Below are 16,465 nucleotides of genomic sequence, written 5' to 3' on the forward strand. Positions count from 1 at the left end.
AAGATTCCCTGTCTACAGTAGAAAACACAAGTAAACAAGCTTGGCTCCTATAAATATCAAAAACAGAAACTGTTATTAAACTAATGAATCATTCATGGAAAAAGGGGATTTTATTTTACTTGTACTTAAGTTTGCTTATTTAAAATGTTTGAAATGGATTATACTTTTAACTTTTTTTTTTTTTGATGAGACAATTGGGGTTAAGTGACTTGCCCAGGGGTCACACAGCTAGAAAGTGTCAAAGTGTCTGAGGCTGGATTTGAACTCAGGTCTCCTGACTCCAGGGCCGGGTGCTCTATCCACTGCGCACCTAGCTGCCCCATACTTTTAAACTTTTTAAAAGAATAGTTCAAGATGTTGTTTCCTTCCCCACCCCAATCTAGTAAGTTCTGAATTTCATGTCAAGAATTATATTATGGAAAAAATATTCAAATTACTAATTAGTCTAGATCATGTTTACTTGTACATACTTAACTCACTCTTCCTCCACTTAAGAAAAGAAAACAACCTGAAACCAATCAATCTACCTCCAGGGAAAAGAAAAGGGAGTTTCACAATAGAAGCTACTATTTCCAATAAGATGGACAATTAAAAGAGTTGAAAAGCTCACTATCAATCATTTTTTTTTTACAAATCATTTCCAACTTTCCTATTCCTTACGCCAAACTTAATCTGACTGCTTATATGCTACAGGAAGAGGGGCTTTGTGTTCACTAGGAGAGTCAAAAAGGATAGAGAGCAAAAGGATAGATAATACAGAGGAATTGGGCTTGAAGAAGTGGAAGCTTCAACAGTGAAACTGTTACCTACCTACTACGTGGAGGGTAGACATGGTTGTCAAAGAAAGATGAGGAATTATGCAAAGAAAAAGTATTATCACAAAATCAGAAGAAATACTTGTATGACAGATTAGCATAAATAAGTATATAGTTTGGCTGTTAATATATATTGATATATTTGCAAAGTAAGTCCGAACTTGCGGCTGGCGGGAGTGGCCCCTTGGAGCATCAGGATGAATGTGGGGGGTGGCCCACAGTGAGGTGAACCCCAACACAAGGGTGATGAACAGCCGAGGCATCTGGCTAGCCTACATCATCCTGGTAGGGTTCCTGCACGTGGTTCTACTCAGCATCCCCTTCTTCAGCATCCCAGTTGTCTGGACCTTGACCAACGTCATCCATAACCTGGCTATGTATGTCTTTCTGCACACTGTGAAGGGGACACCCTTTGAGACCCCCAACCAAGGCAAGGCCCGGCTCCTTACACACTGGGAGCAGATGGACTATGGGCTTCAGTTCACCTCCTCCAGAAAGTTCCTCAGTATTTCTCCCATTGTGCTCTACCTCCTGGCCAGCTTCTACACCAAATATGATGCTGCTCACTTTATCATCAACACAGCTTCACTACTCAGTGTACTACTGCCTAAGTTACCCCAATTCCATGGTGATCGTCTGTTTGGCATCAATAAGTACTAATATTCTGGCAACGATCACTCAAGTGCAAGCTAGGGAAAGACAAAGAACAAAGGGCTGCCCTATCCTCCTTCCCTTTAGATACTGAAGACCTGAGGATCAACTGACCTTTTCTGCCAACCCCAGGGAGATGATTTGGGGTAGAGGTACAAGTAAGGGCAGGTTCCTTAGAATCAGAAGATGGATGGGGGCTGGGCCCACTCTCCTGTCTGGTGCTATAGTTTTTCTTTTCCAACTATATCATTGCTACATATTTCTTTGTGATAGAAGCTGTTTTTCAGATGTAAATCCAGGGTAGTCAGCAGAACTTTGTGGGAGGTGAGGAAGGAAGAAGAGACTACATTCTTCCTAATCTTAAATTTAAAATAAATGTTTCTGATTGTGTTATCATAAAAAAATATATATATATATTGATATTTCATTTTAAGACTAACCATGATTTAAATTCAACAAACCAATTTGCTTAATTGTTTTTAGGACAAAGCTGTGCTTATACATTATCAGTTACTGTAATTAAACTTCATATAAATAATGTGGAGAAAAAAATTGTGTTAGCACATCATCTCTTGGAATCATTAGTCCACAACAGGTCAGCTAACATCCTCCTGTTTCCACAGAGGTATGAACACATTTCATGACTGTAGAAAGATAATATTTCAGCGAATATTAAAATCTCTAGGTAGGCTTCTTCAATCTTCCTAAAAGGACCATATAGTTTAGAGAATACAAATGACTTTTGAGAATTCCAAACCCTGTTAGATTCTCCTGACATGTACTTTTAGTTACCTAGAAAGAAACAAAAAATTATTAAAGTTCAGCAAACAGTAAACATACCTGCAAAAAGCCCCCCAAAATGCTAATCCCTAACAAATAAGCAATTAAATTAAATTTAGTTAATAATTTAGTTAAAAATATCTATGCGCAAAAACAAGAAACAGGATAGGGACAGGAGGACCTGAAATTTTATGAATACCTCCCTCTACCAATGCAGATCAATACTTTCTCTGTAATTTAGAGAGTTGGTTCAGGCACTGAAAGGCTAAGTGCCTTGCTCAAGGTTACATAGCTAGTCTATGTCAGAGGGAGGACTTTGCTAACTTAAAAGTAATATATAAATGTTACCTACTATTATGAATTATATACTGTTTAAAATATTACACAGCATTATAAACTCTTCAAAAAAAACCACACTAAATTCTAGAACCTCACCAAAATACAATCTCAAACTACATGTAATTTAATAACAAAAGATTCATCTTATGCCCCAACAAGGTGATTTGATTTCCCAAATGTCAGAATAAAATTAGTTTTAATGTTATCTAGAAAGAAGTCTAAGGGAAAAACTTGATTTGGGAGTAAGTCTCTGATCCCAATTCTGTTGGGTCCCCAAAATTATGAACATAATTTTTTTTTCTTTTCTCCACACTACTTATATGAAGTTTAATTATCTGTCCTTAAAGTAAGCAACTGGTGTTTGTTTGAATTTAAATTCACGATTACCTTAAAATGAAATTATGAATGGTCTACTGAAAATAACTAGCTGAATTGGTCTTAGGATATGTCACTTACTTCATCTCCTTTTTATCTCATCAAAAAATGAAGTTGGCTTTGATAATCACCAAGGTCCCTCATAGGCTTAAAGGTTCTATCACCCACCTAAAACAATTAATTTGCTATAACTTACAAGAGTATAAGATGATGGAGAATAATGTATACCACACTTGTGAAAAGAAATTATAGCAGAACAATAATATTCTTTCTAAAATAAAGTAAAGGGGGCAGCTAGGTGGCACAGTAGATAGAGCACTGGCCCTGGCTTCAGGAGAACCTGAGTTCAAATTCGGCCTCAGACACTTGGCACTTACTAGCTGTGTGACCCTGGGCAAGTCACTTAACCCCGACTGCCCCGGCAAAAAAACAACAACAACAAATAAAATAAAGTAAAAATGAAAACAAGAGGATTTGATGCTCTACAATGATATTTATACAGCTTTGTCCCCCCTTCCACATGAACTCATAGAGAAAATAATAGTAAATTTGATATCAATGTTTTTATGAAAAACTACTTTCTTCATCAATGACATATGTAGATTATTTTTCTTAAACTGTTAGTTGTTTTATTTTTTATATATATCACATTCATTTCTAAGAACAGATTACTCCTGAAAAGGTTGACTTCCACAAATGATATTCTGTATCAGACCACAAAGTACAAATGGAAAGGGATTTCCTAAAGTTGGTGGAGCATCTCTGAAGATGCTCCTGTTTACAGATGGTATTGTTATTGACTACATCAAGCCCCAGAACGTTATAAAGTCTCCTAAGTAAGATTTTATGACTCAAAAGAACTGAGCCTACTGATCCACACAGAAAAGCAAGCTAATGAATGACTTTTGTTTAAGCTTGATATGAGTTGGATATGAATAGCTTGCTTTTTCCATGTTGTTTTGATATACAATGAAGGTGAGACCAGAACTGAACAGGAAGATGATGGTCTAGATTGGGATTAGAAAACTATGCAATACTTTCAATGACACCAGGCTTTCTACATGAAAACTGAAACCCATTTTTTTTTAGTATAAATATTCTTCCAGAGATGCTTTTTGTTGTTCAGTTGTATCTGACTCTTCATGCCCCCTTTTTGGGAGTTTTCTTGGCAAAGACACTGGAGTGGCTTGCCATTCCTTCTCCAGCTCATTTTACAGATGAAGAAAATGAGGCAAACAGGGCTAAGTGACTTACCCAAGATCACACAAACTGTATAAATGTCTGAGGCTGGATTTGAACTCATGAACATGAGTATTTCTGATTCCAAGCCCATGCCTCTATCCAACTGTGCCATCTAAGCTGCCCTTATGGAGATGCTATATGACTACAAAATCATAGAATATAAAAAAATCTAAGCAATTAAAATTGAAGGTCAATGAAAACACAATACAGAAAACTGTAGGTGTATAGAGCTATCAATGGACTACTTGGCAATATTAGTATTCCAATTTTGATTCTATTTCTAGCTTCTATGGAAGGTTATGGGAAAAGGAGCAGAGGAAGAAAATTAAGGCAAATCAAAATAGACTAGAGGAGTAGAACTTGAAGAGGCAGATTTGAGCAGGAGAAGGTAGATAGAAAGGCACAGTAAATAAAGAGATGGAAAATTGAAAGAATAAAACAAACTGGTAAGAGTAGATTGGTAGGTGGGACAAACTGGTAAACGAGATAACAGGGCTAAAGGGAAGTAGATGTGCATGTGGAATTGTTATTGAGACTTAAGTAAAGAAAAGCTGGAGGAGGCAATCAAGTAATTAGCTATAAAAGTTTTAACCAGAGCCTTAGAGTTGAGGTGTAAACACCCACAAGCAGTTTTAAAAAAGAGCCTGAAACATCTCGATTATCATGGAGAAGAGGAAAAGTGTGCAGTGCCTTGAATCAAATGTGTAATATTATATTCTCTGCCATAGTCAAGTGACTGTTATTGTATTCCAAGTGTAGATGATCTTCTGGAGAAGACTTGGAGACTCAGAATGCCTTCAGGTTATCAGAGAGAATGAAGAGTTTCTCAAGTAAAGAGAAATGAGGCTTTAATACAGCAAAGAAGGGATCTGAGAATGATCAGAGAGACAGTGTACGAGAGTGCTATACAGGAAAGACAGCTATATAATTAGAGCTTACAAAAAGATTTGAGACTCTATCTGAAGAGGAAGAACTAGATGCTCTGAGTAGGAAGTGCCTGTTTGTCCTGTAATGAACCATTATTAAAGTAAAGATGGTTGGCAAGCATTTAAAAAGAGAAATGGGGATTACAAAGAGCCAGCACAACTTCATCAAGATATGGGCCATGCCAGTTTAATTTTCTTTTTTGATATGATTAGTAAACTAGTAGGTGATATGCAGTGAATAGTTTGCCTAGATTGTTAGGACAAGCTTTTGCTAAGCATATCATACTATTGTGTGGACAAAATGGAAATATATGGATTAGCCAATGATACAATTAAATGGATTCAGAGGAGATCAGAGGGCAGGACTCAAAGACAATTGTTAATGGTTAAATGTCACTTGCTTAGGAGGTCTCTAAAGGAGCACCCTACACCTGCTCCTGTGCTGTTTAATGTACTCATACATGACTTGAATAAAGCCATAGATAGCATGCTCAGTAAATTTTAAGATATCACAAAGCTAACAAACTGATGATACTCAGGATTCAGATAGATTTTGACAGACTAGTGAATTGGTCTGAACCCATAATATGGAATTGCAACATGGAAGCTCCTAGAAGACTCCAGCTCTCTCACGCATACACAGCACAGATCTAATGGGGTACTAGATAGAATAAGGACACAGCAGTAAGCTCCACCACTCAGTCCAGGAATTCATAATAGATAATTAGAAGCATGAAGGTACTTCGAGAAGAAGAAGAATGTGGAAATCAGAAGCTAGTGCAAGTCCTGGTTAAAAAAAAAAAAAGTCTGAAGCTAGCTGGAGCTCTTAACAGGGACCTATAAAAAGAGGTCTAAAGCCAACTTAATTTGGTAAACATGGGCCTGAAGCCAGCCCAACCTGTAGGACTTTAGCTCCGTACTCTCAGGGCAGCAGCAAAAGACAGAGCCATGTCTCAGAGCATTCAACAGTAACAAAAGGAGACAAGGCCAGTTTAATAATAAATTATAACAATGGAGAACCTTCCATGAGGTTGAAGATCATCACAATCTCTGACCTCAGATCAGGACTGACAAGGGCCAAAGCAAGGGATAAAGTGACTTCTCGACTGTGGATTGCACAAAAAGTAGACAGAGACTGACTTGCATTGGGATGATGGAAAAGAAAAGGCAGAAGGCAGGCAATGAAATAAAAGATGGAGCCAAGTAAGAGTGAAAACATCTGCAACTACATCAATATCTAGACTTTAGAAGGGATAGGGCTAAACAAAACCTACCTGCTCCATCCAAGAGTATAAGAATGAGGTAAAGCCTGGCTCTAGGACAAAGTCCCAATCCAGAAACTGAGGCTGGAGAGAAGAAGAAATAGAAAAAAATAAAAGAACTTCGAAGATAATACAGTGTGAACAAGAGGAAGTGATAAAATGATAATGAAACTGCTTTGATTCTGTTAGAGAGAGAAAAGATAGGTATCCTTTCAGAATGGCTCCATCTTCACAGACCACAGAGGAAGAAAGAATAACAGTATCTGAGGGATTAGTTTTGTTTCTTCTTATTGGTTTTAAGAAAGAAAAAAGGAAAGAAAAAAGTAATACAGTAGGGAAGAAATGAAGGGAGAATATCTCATAACGGGTGCTCAAGAAAAGTATAAACATGGAGGAGTAGGAAACTAATGAACCTCCACTTTTACCTGAGCTAGGCAAAGGAGAATTTGGTTTAGAAAAACATGTGGAGAGTAGACAAGAGGTTTAAGAAGAGGCTGATTAGAGAAGGAATAGTCACAAGCTTCCAAACTTCAACTCTGGAGAGTGATCATCATAAAAGAGAAATTAAAAGATTAAAAAATATGAAAACCAATTTCTGAAATCTGGATAAGATGATAAGAACAAGGATAGAGGAATGGAATAAGTATTTTACCATTTTCTTGGTAAAGAGGAGGGTGATGAAAGAGTACAAAAGAGGAAGAGGATATGATGGAGTAAAAAACACAATTAACAATGTAACCATGATGTGAATGGGATGAAATCACCTGTAAAACAGAAGAAAGTAGCAGGATGAATAGAAAGAAGAATCGAAACATACTTGAAATATTAAAAAACAATATTTAAAAGAAGGACTTGGGCAGGATTTATTTTACTTCAGGTGAATTCTAAAAAGCAAAGATAGCAAGGCAATAGTTAAAAACAGGCATGGGCTGAAAGATAAGCCAGGAAACTATATTAAATTTAAAGACCCATAATAATGAAACAATACCAATACTTTATATGTACCAAATGGTATGACATCTAAATATCTGAAGAAAAAGTTATTGAATTACAGGGGGAAAAAGACTGCAAAACTATAGCCAGGGACCTCATCATACCCTTTTTAGAAACTAGATAAATCTAACAAAAATATAAACAACAAAAACCGTATAGACATAAAGAAAATTAAGTTAGATGAGACTAATGCAGAAATATGTTTAATGTGATTGTACATATATAACCTTATCAGATTACTTGCTGTCTTGGGGAGGGGGGAGGGAGGGAGAAAATTTGAAACTAGAAATCCTTATAAAAAAAATGTTGAAAACTATCTCTAAATATACTGGAAATAATAAAATATTTATATGGAAAAAAGTTAGATCAGAGTGGATCTCTGGTAATTGTTGAATAAGAATCAAAAAGAGTATATATTTCTCAGGTGTGCATGGCACATTTACAAAACTGATCATGCATTATAACACAAAAACCTCATAAATATGAAAAGTAGAAATATTAAATACACCCATTAATGACCACAATGTAATAAAGCACAATCAATAAAAGATACTTGAACAAAATGATTCAAATTTAAATAGAGACTAAATACCATTTTCAAGGATCAGTGACCAAAGAATAAATCAGAAACAACAGATAATTTCATCATCAAAGAAAATTACAATGATGAGACAACCTACCAAACATTCAGCATGCAGCCAAAGTAGTCCTTAGGGGAAAATGTATATCTCTAAATACTTTTCATCAAAGAAAGAAAGAATAAGTCATTAAATTGAACATAGAATTTTTAAAAGGCAACAAATCAAAAAACCCAACCAAACACAAAAATAGAAGTGGTGAAATCAAGTAGAGATAAATTAAAACACCAAACAAGAACCTCCAATGAGTTGATAAAACTAAGAGCTAAAAAACCCAACAATACACAAAATAGTAGCTATATGACCAGAAAGTAGAGGAAATAAAATTGTCAGAATCAAAAATGAAAAAAAGAATCACAATAAAGAGGAAATAAGGAAAATTATTCATAATAATTTTGCCCAATTATAAAACCAACAAAACTGATCACTGAGATGCGATAGATTGGTATTTACAGAATAATAGAATACCTCATTACATAAGAACATGAAAAAGAGAAAAAAAAAGCAATGGAGCAAGTCATAAGAGGTGGTAGGGTTCCCCTCCCTTGGGGTCTTCAAGCAGAGGCTGAACAAACATTTGTCAGGTTTGTTACAGCAAGGGTTCATTTTATAGGTGTTTTGGACTTGATGGCCAGTAAGGTACCTTTCAACTCTGAGATTCTTTAAGTCTGCACCACCAAGGAGTGATATAAGAGATGAAAGGCAAGAACTGTCTACCCAGAAAAGGAGTTGGGTCAGTCATATAGCTGGGATAAGGACAATCTGATGGTACACTGATCCCACACATTATTAAAAGACCAAGAAGTCTGCCTCTAGTATGCTGACAGGATATGAATAAGAGCTGTGTGGGAAAAGAGAACAATTATAGGTTGAAATCTGAAAAGCTGAAAGACTCAGTATCCAAACAGATGAGATCACAGATCGACTGAAGAATTTACTTAGTGTTAATAGGCTACATAACACTATATTGAGTATGTGCTAAATAAAGTTTGTTTAGTGCCATGTTATTATAAACACATTATACAGTCGTTGTTGAGTCATACTAATCCAAGAAAATAACATTTTAAAATTCTAACAGTAAAAGAGGTATCTTTACAGGAATTATCATTCACTTTACCCTCATTTAGAGACCTGAGGTTTTTATTACTAGTTCCTGACTCTTCAAGCTCTAATCTTTGAGTCATTGTTCCTTTCACCCTCATTTATCTTCCTCTCCTCTGAATTTCTTTATTATTTATAGTCCATATTATATAATCTAATACTTAGTTATATTCTCTCTCCTTTTTTTTTTTTGCAGCTGTATCAAGAATACTAGTCATTTCAACCAGAAAGGAACATTTTATTGTATAATTCACAATGCCTAGGATAATGTCGAATAAACAGTAGGCACTCACTAAAGACTTATTGGTAAGGCCAGCACAGAAACTTCTTGCAATCAAAAGACTCACTTAAATAGAGCTAGACTAGGTCTTATAAGGGATCCATATTGTCAAGGGCAGAGGAGAAAGGTGGATCACAACTTTATAATTAGGTATTACTTTGTTGTGTTGTTTGTTTTTTGTTGAGGAAATTGGGGTTAAGTTGACTTGCCCAGGGTCACACAGCTAGTAAGTGCCAAGTGTCTGAGGTGGATATGAACTCAGGTCCTCCTGACTCCAGGGCTGTGGCTCTATCCACAGAGCCACCTAGCTGCCCCTAGGTATTACTTTTTTTGTTTTGTTTTGTTTGTTTTTTTGTTTTGCGGGGCAATTGGGGTAAGTGACTTGCCCAGGGTACACACAGCTAGTAAGTGTTAAGTGTCTGAGGCCGGATTTGAATTCAGGTACTCCTGACTCCAGGGCCGGTGCTCTATCCACTGCGCCATCTAGCTGCCCCCGGTATTACTTTTAATAAGAACGAACGCAGTACTTAAGGACAAAACAAGTCCCTGACTTCTTGAATAAAAATTCACAGTTTTTCTATGATTTACAAAATTTAGATAAAATTACTTCACCAGTATTCATAATTTCTACTATAACTTTACTACTAGTCACCTACCTAGGTATAAAGAAAATTGGGAACTTGGGTTTTAAAAATACTTTGAAATTATAACTATTCTTAAAGAGGAAACATTAGGCAACAAAACTGAATTTTCTTATTTATCTACAAGAACCAGACAAAACAACAACAAAAATTTACCTCGGTAGTAAGCCTTTGTTATTGCATCAAAACTCTTCTTGACCTGCTGTATCCCATAACATTAGCCTGACATCTTCAATCATTAACTCTGAAATAAAAGACATTTTAATTCAAATTTTAAGTGGAAAAAATTCAGTAACATTTCAGTTTTTTAAAAACTGAAATTCTTAGCAACATTACTTGGTTTTTTCCTGAACATCAGCCAACTTAGAAAGAGTAAAATTAGACTTGTCAAGGTTCAATTTCAAGTTTTGAGCACTTTTTTGGGGGGGGGCAGGGCAATGAGGGTTAAGTGACTTGCCCAGGGTCACACAGCTAGTGTCAAGTGTCTGAGGCTGGATTTGAACTCAGGTCCTTCCCTGAATCCAAGGCCACTGCTTTATCCACTGTGCCACCCTCTTGAGCACTTTTAATACTAACTTTGTCTTAACAAATATGTATCTTTTGCTTCCAATTAATCCATTTTATAAAAAGAAATTAGTAAAAGAAGAAAAATATATAACAAATAAATTATCTTTTAGAAAGGTTTTTGGCAGTGCTGCTTTAACATTAAGTCTCTCATAACAGTCTTGCCCTTTCTTGCCTTTATTTTGCTTTGCCCTTGCCTAGAACAGACTCATCATCTTTCCTACTCTCATCCCTCCCAAGCTTGCCTTTCCCCTCCTAGCTTATTTATAGGGGTTCATGGTACCACTACCCTACCAAAGCTTGAAATTCCGAATTCTTTTTATTCGGGGGGGCGGGGGGGGGGGGGGGGGCGGGGCAATGGGGGTTAAGTGACTTACCCAGGGTCACACAGCTAGTTAAGTGTCAAGTGTCTGAGGCCAGATTTGAACTCAAGTACTCCTGAATTCAGGGCCAGTGCTTTATCCAATGCACCACCTAGCTGCCCCTCCCACAATTCTTTTCTTAAAAAATTCTTGACATCTTTCATTTTTATTTCATTTAACATTCCCCCTTATTCCTCCCTTCCAACTAGAGAGCCATAGCAAAGAAATTTTCCTTTTCCTTAGTCTTCTTTAATTCTTCCCTTACTTCCTACATGCTGTGAATTGCCACATCTTACCACCTCTACCAGCAAAACCTCTTTCAAATCCTTCATCTCTTTGCTACTTCACACTGCCACCAACTTAAATGAAGTTCTCATTTCAGTTTGCCTAAACCACTGTTAACAGCTTCTTAATTATTCCTCTGCATCTAGTTTCTAATCCTCTCCAATACATCTACCACACATTTTCCTTGTCACTCTCCTGCTTCACTCCCTATAAGATAAAGTACAAATTCCATGGTCTGGAATGTAAGGCCTCCCACACTCTGGCTCTGACTTAGCTTTCTATCCTTTCTATCCTCTGCCCCTCATTTTGCACAGTCTACTTTCATAGCAAACTGAAATACTAGTTATCCCCTGTGATCTCACACTGCATTGTTTAGCATCTATATTTGTACAGGAGAAGCCCAGGCCTGAAAATACTCCTTCCACATCTCTGCTCCTATTTTTCTCTTACTTTAAGGCCCAATTAATGTGTTGTTCTTTTCCATAAAGCTTTCTTTGATCTCCCCAGCTAGAAGTGACCTTTCCCTTCTTGAACTTCCCACAGAACTTTGTTTAGATCTCTCCTGTACACTTAACATACCCTTCCTTCAACACAAATTATTATAATACATATTCTGTCACTCTATTTGATTATATGCTACCTGAAGACTTGAACTGTTTCTTGTCATATCTATTGCCTACTATGGTTCCTAATACATAGCAGGCTTCAACTGTTGATTGGATTTCTATATGATTAGCTATAACAAGTTGCTTGCTATATGCCCTTGGGGACACCCAGAAAGGGAAAGTGTTTCCTTTATTCACATGGGATTTCTACCCCTTTCCTTGCTGCCCTACTTAAAACTAGGCAGGATGAATAAAAAGTACTATTTTCTCTTTTCTTTAAATTCAATTCTTAATTGTGAATAAGCCTGTCCTCCTAAGACTCAATTAAATTAACTATTCTCTTACCAACAAGTCTTTAATCCTCTCCAAATCTGTTTTCTGCTACCAAATCCTTAACATCAATGTGTTCTCTGCCAACAAAAGGACATCCTGTGTTGGTGCAGATAAAACTTCTTAATACAAGTTATAAATTCATTTTTCTGAGAGCCAAAAATTAACTAGAGTAAGTCAAGTGTCACCAGTGAGTGTGCTGCTGGTAGAGGAAAAGAAAAAAAAAAGGATGGAAAGGAAGGAAAGTGAGAGAGGGGAAAAAAGAATAAAGAAAGAAGTAACAGGAATAGAAAAGAAAGAGGCAAATACAGATTATAAATAGTACAGCATCAACAATTAGCTCATGTGCCATTACTCAGACCAGTGCCATAGGAAACTTGCCCCTGAACAAGTTTGTGAAATTAGTGTTACAGTAATGATTGATCTATTTACACAGTACTTTAAAGTTATAAAACACAACATAAATTATCTCATTTTATTCTACAACTATCTCGTAAGGTAGGTATCATAAATATTATCTCCATTTTATAGATAAAAGAAATTCAGGCCCAGAGGTGTTGCTATTTGACCATGACCACATAGCTATTAAGGGTCAGAGGTTGCAACTCAGACATGTTCCAACTTCAAGTTCATAATGCCTCTTCATAAGGACATCCCTAGAAGATCTCCTAGACTTAGATCATAATCTGAAACCAATATAAAAAATAATCAAGTACATACTGGATTTGTCTCTCCAAAAAATCAACTCCAATTGTTTTCTTGTAGTCTTTTGTAAAAATGCCTTTGCAATATCGTTGAATCATACTTGATTTCCCAACAGCTCCATTCCCAACAACCACCACCTTGATGGCCACTTCCACATCCTCTTCCAACATTCTGAGTTGAAGATAAATTATTGTATCAACACTATTTTCAGATACTTAGGTTTTTTCTCTCAAATCTGTAATAAAAAAGTATGTTCATCATGAGATTAGAGAAAGCTACTAAAAAGTTCAAAGGAAAATAATTCCAATTTGTTTATCAAGATTTAATGACACAAAAATATTACTTGATTTTATCATGCAGTACCATAATGTAGAGCCTACTCAATTTTTCTATGAAATCTAATACTTATTTTATATTTTGAGATACTAGCAACAAGAACAGGAAATAAGAGTAATTTTTGAAAATCCTAAAATCAACTCTACTGAAATTCCATTAGAATGAATATTACTACCAAGAAAGGTCCTAGAAAATAAAATTACATCCAACTGCTGGTGATTAGCTGTTAATAATAGTTCTTTGCTAATTTAGTTTCAATGAAAAGAATTTTTTACAAAGAATAATCCACTCCAAGTGCTTTCTCCAGTTATGGGCCAAGCAAGTAATGATCACTCTGTATACCAGATTTTGTACTATTTGCATAATTGGCATGGAAAAGAAGAAATCTAAATTCTCTAGTTTCCTTTGTCTTTCTACAAAGTTAAAGTGACTCTTTAATTCCCTTTACCCTAATCAAATATTCAAGTAACTGGAAAAACTTTACCAAATTACAAAACCATTCAATAAAACTCACCATTACATAAAATGAATGTCCAGACTTAAAAAGTAATGGAGAGGGGCAGCTAGGTGGCGCAGTGGATAGAGCACCGGCCCTGGAGTCAGGAGTACCTGAGTTCAAATCTGGACTCAGACACTTACCACTTACTAGCTGTGTGACCCTGGGCAAGTCACTTAACCCCAATTGCCTCACTAAAAAAATTAAAAAAAAAAAAGTAATTAAGATACAAAACAGATAACAAGTCCCTTATTCCTATTATGAATTCAAAGCACTTTTCCCTCCACTTGGCTAATTCAGTATAATAAACTGTTTCATCTTAAGGTCCTAAAGTTATTTGAGGCAAGTAATGCCTGTAATATAACAAAAGTCCACTTCAATAATGTAGTCACCAAGCAAAGTCTGCATAATTATTTTTCCCCACATCATATAATAATTTAAAAAATGAGTAACTTTTAAAATGTTTCCAGACACCCAAAGCCTCATATATGCTCAAAATAGTATCCATGTATGAATAAAAGAGAATAGTTTTCATCAAAAGTATAGAGAAAGAATATATAAAATATACAGAGAGGGGACAGAAGAATTTATATAGCATCCTGGCTTTACTACTACACTATTATGCCACAAAAAATAATTACAATTTGGGGGCAGCTAGCTGGCGCAGTGGATAAAAGCACTGGCCTTGGATTCAGGAGGACCTGAGTTCAAATCCAACCTCGGACACTTGACACTTAACTAGCTGTGTGACCCTGGGCAAGTCACTCAACCCTCACTGCCTTGACACCCCCCCCCAATAAATAATTACAGTTGAGACTTGTATGAACTGATACAGTATGAAGTGAGCAGAACCAAGAGAACACTTTATATTATTGAAAAAAAAATTTTTTAAACCCAATTATGAATCACTTAAGAACTTTAATCAATGCAGTGATTCCAAAATTCCAGAGCACCTAGGATGAAGCATATTATAAACTTTCTCACAGAAAGATGATGGACTAAATGTGCAGAATGAAACATATATTTTTAGACATGGCCAATATGGGAATGTGTTTTGCTTGACTATGCATATTTTTACAAGAGGGGTTTTTTTTGTTGTTTTTTTTCAATGGGGGAGGAAATGTAAGAAAAATAAATATTTGAAAAATAAAATTTGATTTTAAAAAGGCATAAGGGAAAGTCCACTATATCAATGTGTAGATATATAAATACATACACACACTCCCCATATACGTAAAACTCTAAATGACAAGTGAGGCAACTTTAGCAGCAGATAACAGATAATAGAAGACAGAGAATAGAGTTCACAATGCCTCATGATTTCAGTTGAGTAAGTTTGTGTGATGCCAAGTTCAAGGAATAACAAGCATCCCAGTTTGGCTAGAATACAAAACGTACAAAATAGAGTAACATGAAATCAATATAGAAAGATAGGTTAAAGAAAGACTGTCAGAGGTTTTAAATATCAAAAGAGTTTATATTTCATCCTAAAAGCAACAGGGTTCTAAGGAAAGTGATATGGCCAAACCTGTGCTTTAGGACTCTCACTCTGGCAGCTGTGTGGATGAAAGATCGGACAAGGGAGATAGGGTTAGGGTTAGATCCTGGAGGCAGGGACACCTATCTGGAGACTGGTACAGTCCAAGCGAGAGAAATGAAGGCCTGAACTAAAGTTACTACCACTTATGTGGAGAGGAGGGAACAGATGAAGAGATGTTGCAGAGGTAGACTCAACAAGACTTGGCACTGAGTAGATTATAGGGGGCTGAAGGAAAAGGAATTGAAGATGACTTTAAGGATTGCAAACCTGGGTGACTGGAAGGATAGTAGTGCCCTTAAAAGAAAATGGAAGTTCAGAATAGGAGTTGGAATGAGGAAAAAGAAAACAGCCTCTATTTTGTACATATTTCGTATAAAAACCATGTGATAACCAGATAGAAATATCCAGCAAGGAGCTTATGATGCAGAACTGAACCCCAAAGAAGAGAGGGCTAAATTTGAGATTTGAGTAGATGAGTCATCTGCAAAGAGATGATAAGTGGACTCAGCTGACAAGATCTCTCTTTACATCTTCTCTGTTAGTGAAGAGGACCCAGGAAATTTTCCTATGGTATAACCAAGTATCATGGATAGGGAACAAATGATGAACCAGCAAAGATGGCTAAGGATCAGTCAGACAGGTAGGAGGAAAACCAGGAGATGGTATTAGAAAAACCCAAGGAAGCAAGAGTCTACAGGAGGATGTGGGCTGATTAAGAGAATAAAAGGAGGGGCAGCTAGATGGCGAAGTGGATAGAGCACCGGTCCTGGAGTCAGGAGTACCTGAGTTCAAATCCGGCCTCAGACACTTAACACTTACTAGCTGTGTGACCCTGGACAAGTCACTTAATCCCAATTGCCTCACTAAAAAAAAAAAAAGAGAGAGAGAATAAAAGGATACATAAATGTTAAAAAGCTTAAGGTATGAAAAAAGGCTATCTGATTTAGAAATTAAGGAGTCATTTGATTAGAACAATCAAATGGTTAAGTCAGGTTTTTTTTTTTCCTCTAAGAGATTGCTATGAATGGGAAAAGATATGTACGTATGTATGTGGGTAGGTAGGTAGGTAGGTGGTAGGTAGGTATACATATATGTATCTTTGAGGCAATGACAAGATCAAATAAGGGAGCTATCTAATAGAAAAGTAAAAAATAAAATCAATAATTTGCATATCATCCTTATTCAAATAGTATATATAT

At 36.2% G+C, this 16,465-nt stretch overlaps 2 protein-coding genes across 2 annotated transcripts in view; one reads left to right on the top strand and one right to left on the bottom strand.

Annotated features, from left to right (window-relative positions):
• RAB23 (RAB23, member RAS oncogene family) overlaps positions 1-16,465 on the bottom strand; it is a 41,334-nt gene that overhangs the window by 15,498 nt on the left and 9,371 nt on the right. The window contains 5 exon segments of the mRNA XM_044002628.1: positions 2-47; positions 10,190-10,230; positions 10,232-10,276; positions 10,278-10,287; positions 12,910-13,129. Coding sequence (XP_043858563.1) covers positions 2-47; positions 10,190-10,230; positions 10,232-10,276; positions 10,278-10,287; positions 12,910-13,064 — 297 coding nt within the window. The 5' untranslated portion in view covers positions 13,065-13,129.
• On the top strand, positions 1,017-1,570 carry LOC122753465 (ORM1-like protein 2). Its single transcript, XM_044000857.1, has one exon. It carries the CDS (start codon positions 1,017-1,019, stop codon positions 1,473-1,475), a length of 459 nt encoding a protein of 152 aa, XP_043856792.1. The 3' UTR covers positions 1,476-1,570.

This window comes from Dromiciops gliroides, chromosome 4, assembly GCF_019393635.1.
Source record: "Dromiciops gliroides isolate mDroGli1 chromosome 4, mDroGli1.pri, whole genome shotgun sequence".
Taxonomy (NCBI): domain Eukaryota; kingdom Metazoa; phylum Chordata; class Mammalia; order Microbiotheria; family Microbiotheriidae; genus Dromiciops; species Dromiciops gliroides.

What these genes read in the sequence shown, in the direction of transcription:
- LOC122753465 (XM_044000857.1), top strand. Translation starts at nt 1,017, where the DNA reads ATGTGGGGGGTGGCCCACAGTGAGGTGAACCCCAACACAAGGGTGATG.